This window comes from Tasmannia lanceolata, unplaced genomic scaffold (genome assembly GCF_043159265.1).
Source record: "Tasmannia lanceolata isolate RefF3 unplaced genomic scaffold, GAP_Taslan_0.1 ptg000036l, whole genome shotgun sequence".
Classification (NCBI taxonomy): domain Eukaryota; kingdom Viridiplantae; phylum Streptophyta; class Magnoliopsida; order Canellales; family Winteraceae; genus Tasmannia; species Tasmannia lanceolata.
The window spans coordinates 4,869,177-4,878,297 of record NW_027518713.1 but is presented as its reverse complement, the minus strand read 5'-3'; the positions used below and the strand labels follow the sequence as shown (position 1 = coordinate 4,878,297).

Genomic DNA, 9,121 nt, shown 5'->3' with positions numbered 1-9,121 from the left:
GCACCCCAAATCTTCCTCTTCTGTGGCTATTAATCAGGAGGTCTCTCCATCCCATTCCTTCAACAAATCATCAGGGTCACCCTCTCCCTTGCGATCAGATGGCCTGAGGTTGGAGAAAGTTGCCATTTTGGGTAAGGAGAAACCCAGCATTGTATCCATGGCCAAAAATAGAAATGAACCAGCGGTTTCTTCTCTGAGGCCCAACCACCCTCTGTCGTTGCAGACATAGCTTGTCTGGGCTCAGGACTCACGTGCTTCTCCCTCCTCCGTAGATCTTTCTCCCTCCCAGATCCCGAAGCATGACTTAGAAGTTTCCCCCCAATCTGCAAGCCCGCCCAGAAATTTGAAACTTGCAAATGCGGGATTATTTGAATCGGTGTCCCTTCATCAAAACACGATACTCAAAATCCTTGGATTTTCCAATCCTTCCCCAGTCGACCTTACTCTTTTGAATACCAATCCTTTCCCGCCTCCTGCTTCCTTGCTCCCCTTGCCTCCTCTGCTCCCAGACCCAAGACCCTCTCCTTCCTGGGCCAGAATTCTCGCTGCATCCCCCATTCTCCCTCCTCAAACTGAATCTACTCTCCCCTTTTTCTCTCCCACCATCTCGGACAAGGGTAAAAAAAGGCCATATTTCAAGAAACAGATTATGCAGAGGCAGAGAACAAATGGAAAAATTGTCTCCTGGGATTCTTTCTTGGCAGAAGACCCTTCTTTTCCAATCTTAAGCACCATCTCCAGCGTAAATGGCAGCCAAAAGGAGAGTTTTTAATCTCCTCCCTTCCCAAAAACTTCATCCTTTTTAAATTCTCCCTCGAAGAAGATTTTTTTAAAATTCTGGAGGCACCTATCACAACTTACGGTGGGAGACCTCTTATCCTTCAAAAATGGTCCCCAGAGTGTTCATTGGAGAAAAGAAAGCTTTCTTCCATCCCTATTTGGATTCGATTCCCTGAACTCTCAAGTTCTGGACTCGCAGTGGGCTGGGTAAGCTAGCTAGTATTATTGGCCATCCCCTATTCATGGACTCCATTACTGCTGCTGGCACACATCTGAACTTTGCGCGAGTGTGTGTTGAAGTCACCCCTGACGATGAACTCCTCGACTCCATTGAAATTGAAACCCCATCAGGTACTTTACTCCAAGCTGTTGAATATGATTGGAAACCAAAAGCTTGTCTTACTTGCAGAGATTTCAGTCACTCAGCTGAGCGCTGCCCACTCATCCCTCTGCCTATTCCTAAGTCTAAGCAGGAATGGATTATGAAAGCTCCTAAATCTGTTGAGAATTCCATTCCTGTTGCTCCCCCTTTCAAAAACCTCCCCAAATCCCCTGTTTCCCTCCCTCAGCCTCAAATAAGTACTCACAATGGATTCAGTATTCTTGATTCCCTCACTTTAGAAACCCCAGATGCGTCCAGGCCTGTCTCGACCCCAACTGTCTGTGCAGAATCCTCTCTAGACTCCCCCGCTGATCCGAATCTTGTCTCCTCTTTCCTTGCCCCTCTAAACTCTGATCAGGAGAAAGTTGACCCTTCTCAGACTCAGCTGTTGCAACCTGTATCCTCTGTCCTGCCTCCAACTCTCCCCCCCAAGCCTTCCCTGTTTGACCTGGGAGCTGCGAACCCTCAACTGAATTGTTTGTCTCCCTCTCTTTCTGCTGCCCGTGGAGCCGAGAATCCTTCTGCTCTGGACTCCCAATGAAGTTAATCTCTGTTTGGAACACCCGGGGGCTCTGCACCCGCTCAAAACGTAGAGAAATCAAGAGCTTTCTAAAATCCTCCAATACCTCTATTTGTTGTTTACTGGAAACCAAGGCTTTGTGTAATAAGATGATGGACTATGTTCAGGATTGTTGTGACGGTTGGGATGCTCATGGCAACTATTCGAGTGTTGTTAAAGGTAGAATTTGGATCCTCTGGGACAGTGCTATGATAAACGTGAAGATTGTTGATGAATCTAGCCAGCATATTCACTGTGAGGTGAAAGTCATTCAGACTGGTATGACCTTTAAAATGACAGTTGTCTATGCCCATAATTATTATATTTCCAGGAGAGAGCTGTGGTCCAAATTGGTAAATATTGCGTCTTTGAACCAGGCCCCTTGGATTGTGTTCGGCGACTTCAATGCTGTCCGTAGCCGGGAAGAAAGATATGGATACCCTCCTAATATAGCCCAGATGGAGGAGTTCAACTCCTGTCTCACCACTTGTGCTCTTACTGATCTTCGTTCTGTGGGTCTTAATCTTACTTGGAATAACAAAGGCAAGCAGGGAAATCTGAAAATGGCAAAGCTGGATAGATCTCTTGTTAATGAAGAATGGTTGCACTCCTACCCGAATTCCTTTACTGAATTCTTCCCTCCAGGAATCTCTGACCACAGCCCATTCATTGTGTCCTGCTTTAATCATCAATCTCTTGGTCCTCGGCCCTTCAAGTTCATGGACATGTGGTTGGCAGACAAATCCCTCTACCCCATTGTTGAGCGAGCCTGGAATCATAAGGTAAAAGGCAACCCCATGTTCTCCTTTATCCAGAAGCTGAAAGTGGTCAAAAACCAAATTAAAGAATGGAACAGAGAGGTTTTTGGTAGAATTGACATCCAAGTGCCAATTATCAGAAAGTCTTTGTTAAAGATTCAAGCTTCTATTGAGCAAGATCCAGCCAGCCCTCACCTTCTTGATCAGGAAGCTAAAATTAGAGTGGACCTGTTAAAATTCTCGTCCCTCGAAGAATCTTTTCTTAAGCAGAAATCCAGAGCCCAATGGCTTAAATTGGGAGACTCTAATTCAAAATTCTTTTACTCGCATCTGAAGGTAAGGCAAAACAAAAACAATATTCTTGCTATGAAAAGAGGAGATGGCACTCAAACCACCGACCCTGTTGAGATCTCTTCCATTCTGATCAACCACTTCTCCAAGATTCTAAATCATGGGAAAATATAGACTGCTGCTGCCCCTGATCCAATTCAAAAACTGAATGTTGAGGACGCTGACATCTTATCCAAGCCAATATCATCAGAGGAGATTAAAGATGTGGTTTGGAAAACTAATGGAGATAAAGCTCCGGGTCCGGACGGCTTCAATGCCTCCTTTTTTCGCGCCTTCTGGTACCTTTTGGGAGATGAGTTCATTGCCGCCATAAAAAATTTCTTTAAATCGGGTAAACTGCTTAAATCCGTTAATGCCACTTTCATATCCCTCATCCCAAAAGGCCCGGATAGCTCCTCCCCTTCTCAGTATCGTCCAATATCTCTCTGCACCTTTTTGTACAAAACGATAACAAAAATCCTAGCCAACCGACTTCGGATTGTCATTTCCAACCTCATCAGCCCGTCTCAATCTGCCTTTATTCGAGGTCGACAAATTCAAGACAATATCCTCCTCACCCATGATCTTCTCCACAGCTTTCACCTTCCCTCCCCCACCCCTTCCATGTGCCTGAAAATCGATCTCGCTAAAGCCTTTGACAACATCAACCGGCAAGCTCTGTTATCCTTCATGGCCAAGCAAGGATTTAACTCTGTCTGGTTAGGCTGGATAGAAGAATGCATCTCGAACCCTTCATTTTCTATCCTGGTTAATGGATCCCCCCAAGGCTTCTTCACTTCCTCTAATGGGCTTCGTCAAGGTGATCCCCTCTCTCCCTTCCTCTTCTCTATTTCCATGGAAATGCTCTCTGTCCTTCTTGAAAATGCCTCCTCCTCGAATGCCCTGTCTACTCCCTTCGTTCAAGGCTCTCTAGCCATTACTCACCTGCTATTTGCAGATGATCTAATGATCTTTGCCAAGGGATCTACCCGAAATGCCTCCATTCTATATTCTTGCCTGTCTTTGTTTCATAAGGTTTCTGGGATGGAGGCTAACCCCTTCAAATCTGAAATCTTTTTTCGGGGCACTATTCTCAGAGATAAACTTGAAATCCTAAAAACTCTGGGGTTCAAAGAAGGAACTCTTCCCATTAGATATCTCGGCCTCCCGGCCTCCCGTTGTTTACTTCAAGACTTACTGTTTCTGACTGTGCTCCTCTTATCACTAAAGTCCGCAAGCGTATTGTCAGTTGGTCTAGCAAATGCCTAAGCCAAGCCGGTCGAATTGAGCTTGTTAAAACTGTGCTGAATAGTTTCATGATTTTTTGGTCTTCTGCTTTTGATATCCCCAAGGGGGTAATGGATTCAATTGAAAGAATTTTCAGGTCCTTCATCTGGGGAAGCTCGGAAGGAAAAAAATCGCATCACTCAATCTCGTGGGAAAAAATGTGCAGGCCTAAAAGCGAAGGAGGTATTGGAATTAGACTTCTCAGGGACATCAATGTCTCTCTTCGAATCAAGCAGGTATGGTCTATCATTGCTGCTAAGAATAACCTATGGGCACGCTGGTTCTCTCTGAAATATATCAAAGCAAATAACTTCTGGACCATTAACCTGCCTTCGAAACCTTCCTAGGGGATAAGAAGTATCATCAGGAGTAGAGATCTGGCTAAACCCCACATCTGTTGCCTAGTGGGTAATGAAGCTGCCATTGATCTTTGGAACGAGCCTTGGCATCCAAGGGGTGTGATCTCGTCCCTCATATCCAGGCACAGATCAGATTCCTCCCTTTCTTCTTTGAAGACTCTCGACCAGCTGCATCATGAAGGATCCTGGAATCCTATTCTGAACCTTGGTTCTCTATCTCAGGAAAAATCCCTTCTTTTGGACATCTTCAATAACTCTGCAATTAACTCTCCTATTTGGAAACTGACCAGCAGTGGTATTTTCTCTACCAAAAGTGGGTGGGATGTTACCAGACAGAAATTTGAAAAGCCGGCATGAGCTTTGCGAATTTGGTTCAGTGGGCATATTCCTCGGCACGCTCTTGTCTCTTGGAAAGCCCTCAATAATGGCCTAAGCACAACTGACAACCTCCCATTTCTCGACCCTTCGGTCAACAGAAGCTGTATACTATGCAACTCAGGCCAAGAATCTGTTAACCATCTCTTTTTCCAATGTAGTTATTCGAAATGGGTTTGGAAATCAATTCTTGGGAAACTACAGCTATGGCGCAACCCTGAACCTGATCTTATTCAAGAAGAACTATCGATTGCTAACCACTTTAAAGGTGCCGGGCAATCTTCCACATTGGCGTTCATTGCTTTTGAAGCCTCAATTTACACCATCTGGATGGAGCGAAACCACAGAATCTTCCGCAAAACCTTTCTTCCCAACTCTGTCCTGCTGTCCGAAACTCTATCCCTGATACGAACAAAAATGTTAGGCCTAAACCTTACTGATGTGGACACCATAAGTAACAGGTCCATCGCTGCCAACTTTGGTTGTCCTCTATTTCCCAAAATTCGTTCTCCTCAGGTCTGCTGTTGGCATAAACCGAATCAAGGGACTTTCAAAATTAACTCGGATGCTTCTCTAGACGCGGATGGGGGAGGTATGGGAGGTGCTATACGGGATAATAACGGTTTCCTCCTATCTATGTTTTCCGTTAATGTAGAGCATGAGGAGATTCTTGCGCTGGAAATCAGGGCTGTGCTTGAAGGTCTTAGGCTGGCCTCATCTTGGGGTTTGACTAAGATTTGGATTGAAGTTGATTCTAAAACAGCAGCTGATATTATCATGGCCACCTCTAAAACTCCCTGGAAATGCTTTACTCATATTCAGGTCATCCATCACTTGCTTTCCCGTTTAGTCCAATGGAAGGTTTCCCACATTTGGCGCGAAGGAAATAGTGTAGCAGACTACCTTTCTAAACAGAACTGCCCTTGCAAAGGTTATGGCCTCCCCTTTCCTGGCCACCCCAGCTCTCCTTCTGCTATTGGACTCCGATAGGAGAGGGAGTGAGTACTCTAGATTGTAATTTTCATGTTTCGTCTTTCTGTCCTTTGGGTTTTCTGTTGTTGGGAGCTTGTTCCCTTTTTGTTGGCTTTTCAGCCCCCCTAGTTGTATCTCTTTTTATTTTCTAATGCCTGGTTGGGGTCCTGCCTAACCCCTGCTTACTCATCAAAAAAAAAATTTAATATTCAATACCCTCTCATTCTCATCCCAAAACTTGGCTAAAAGCTTGTTGACATCATCCATAGGGTTTCCTAGGTCTAAAAGATGGTTGTTTTATAATATTTTTAAAATAAGGAACTTTCTATTTTATCAACCTCCATCCTTCCTCAACTAAATCTAAGATTCAATACCATCACATCCGCATCTCAAAACTTGGCTAAAAGCTCTTTGACACCATCTCTAAACCAGTTTAAAAAATAAGAAACTTTCAATTTTACGATCTACATCCTTCATCAACTAAATCTAAGATTCAAAACCATCTCATCCTCATCCCAAAAAACGGCTAAAAGCTCCTTGACACTATCTCTATGGTCTCATATGTCTAAAAGATGAATGTTTCATAAAGTTTCTAAAATAAGAAACGTTCTATTTTTCCAATTTTCATCCTTTCTCAACTAAATCTTAGATGAAATACCCTCTCATTCTCATCCCAAAACTTGGCTAAAAGCTCGTTGACATCATCTCTGGGGTTCCATATGTATAAAAGATGGATGTTTTATAAAGTTTCTATTGTAAGAAGTTTTCTATTTTTTCATTCTCCATCCTTTATAAACAAAATCTAAGGTTCAATATCATCTCATCCTCATCTCAAAACTTGGTTAAAAGCCCTTTCACACCATATCTAGGATTTCTTATGTCTAACAGATGGATGTTTTATAAACTTTCTAAAATTAGAAACTTTCTATTTTTTCAATCTTAATCCTTAATCAACTAAATCTAAGATTCAATACAATCTCATCATCATCTCAAAATATTGCTAAAAGCCCCTTGACACCATCTCTAGGTTTCTTATGTCGAAAAGATGTATATTATATAAAGTTTCTAAAATAAGAAATTTTCTATTTTTCAATCTCTATCATTCACCAACTAAATCTACGATTCAATACCATCTCATCCTCATCTCAAAACTTGGCTAAAATCCCTTGACACCATCTCTAGGGTTTCCTATGTTTAAAAGATGGATGTTTTAAAAAGTTTCTAAGGTAAGAAATTTTCTATTTTTTCAATCTCTATCCTTCAACAACTAAATCTAAGATTCAAAACCATCTCCTCATCATCCTAAAACTAGGTTAAAAGCCCCTTGACACCATCTCTAGCTTCCCATGGGCTAACTGCCTCGTAGGGTATTTCATTGGGAAGAGACCCTACTTCATTTCCCTCTGAGATGCTCTAAGCCGCAAATGGAAGTTGCAAGGTACTCTTCAAATGTTTACCATGGACCATGGCTTCTTTCTCTTTAAATTCTTGTGTGAGGAAGATTGTACTCGGGTCCTAATGGAGAATGGTCAAAATTTTGGGGGAAGGCCATTGATTCTTCAACGATGGGAACCAAATACCACCATGGAAAAGAAAAAAATCACAGAAATTCCGATCTGGATCAAGCTTCGTGGGCTCCATCAAGTTGCAAGGTACTCTTCAAATGTTTACCATGGACCATGGCTTCTTTCTCTTTAAATTCTCGTGTGAGGAAGATTGTACTCGGGTCCTAGTGGAGAATGGTCAAAATTTTGGGGGAAGGCCATTGATTCTTCAACGATGGGAACCAAATACCACCATGGAAAACAAAAAAATCACAGAAATTTCGATCTGGATCAAGCTTCGTGGGCTCCATCTAAAGTTTTGGAACCACCATTGTCTAAGTAGAATTGCTAGCTTGATTGGTAAGCCCCTCTACATGGACACTCAAACAGCTGAGTCATCTAGGCTGAATTATGCTAGGCTATGTGTGCTAGTTAGTGCGGATCAATCCCTCCCAGAATCTATAAAGCTTCGTACCTCCTCAAGTGAGATTATTCAACAAATTGATTATGATTGGAAACTGAGTTCCTGTTCATTTTGCAAGGACTTTAGTCACAGTAATAAAGCTTGCCATCTTTATTCAAATCATGTTCATCCTTAGCCTAAGAAAGAATGGAGACCAGTCAGCAAAATCCAATCCGAAATTGTCTCTGATATTTCGGGTTCAGTCCTCCATCAATATGAAGATACAAATCAGAACTTGGATAAAAATTCTCCTCTTCCGACCAACTTTAGTCCCCTTGTGCCTATGCATAGGTCTGCAATTCAATTTGGTAATAAATTCTCAGCCCTTGAAGGCCTTAGTTCTGATACTCTTGCGAAAATCTCAAATTCAGTAGCTCCTTCTCCGGACTCTCACTCCACAGATGGTTCATGGCAAACATTTCAGAAAAAAGAAGGAAAAGAAAGGGAAACATCCAGTTTTGTTCCTTCGACCATCTCCTACATTTGTGCTTCCCTCCATTTCAAGACCCTCTCTAAATTAGGATAAGTTTGGATCATTGGGGCTTGATTTGGGGTGTTTGTTTGTTTTCTTTTCTTGCCCCTTTTGGGTTGTCTTGCTCTGTTTTGGTTGGGGGCTCTCTGGTCCTCTTTAGTGTTCCTTTTGGTTCTCCTTTTGGAGTTCTTTTTAGTTTCCTCATCTGCTGTGGGGTTGCCTTTTGGCTTTCATGATGTATCTCTTTTTTCTTTTAATATATCTGGTAGGGGTCTGCCTAACCCCAGCTTGCCCATCAAAAATAAAATAAAAATCTCTAGCGTCTCTTATGTCTAAAAGCTGGTTGTTTTATAAAGTTTCTAAAATAAGAAACTTTCTATTTTTTCAATATTCATCTTTTATCAACAAAATCTAATTTTCAATACCATCTCATCCTCATCTCAAAACTTGGCTAAAAGCTCATTTACACCATTACTAGGGTTTACCAAGTCTAAAAAGTTGATGTCTTATAAACTTTCTAAAATAAGAAACTTTCTATTTTTTCAAACTCCATACGTAATCACCTAAATATAAAATTCAACACCCTCTCATTCCCATCCCAAAACTTAGTTAAAAGCTCCTTGACATCATCTCTAGGGTTTCGTATGTCTAAAAGATGAATATTTTATAAAGTTTGTAAAATGTGAAACTTTCAATATTTTCAATCTCCATCCTTAATCAACTAAATCTAAGATTAAATACCATCTCATCCTCATCTCAAAAGTTGGCTAAAAGCAACTTTACACCATCTCTAGTGTTTACAAAGTCTAAAAGATTGATGTTTTATAAACCTTCAAAAAT

The 9,121-nt window shown here is 41.8% G+C and overlaps 1 protein-coding gene across 1 annotated transcript; it reads left to right on the top strand.

The window, feature by feature from the left end:
• Positions 1-1,831: 1,831 nt before the first annotated feature.
• LOC143859710 (uncharacterized) lies at positions 1,832-5,820 on the top strand. Its single transcript, XM_077370361.1, has 3 exons — positions 1,832-2,815; positions 2,945-4,053; positions 4,992-5,820. Exons 1-3 carry the CDS (start codon positions 1,832-1,834, stop codon positions 5,818-5,820), a joined length of 2,922 nt encoding a protein of 973 aa, XP_077226476.1.
• The last annotated feature ends 3,301 nt before the right edge of the window (positions 5,821-9,121 follow it).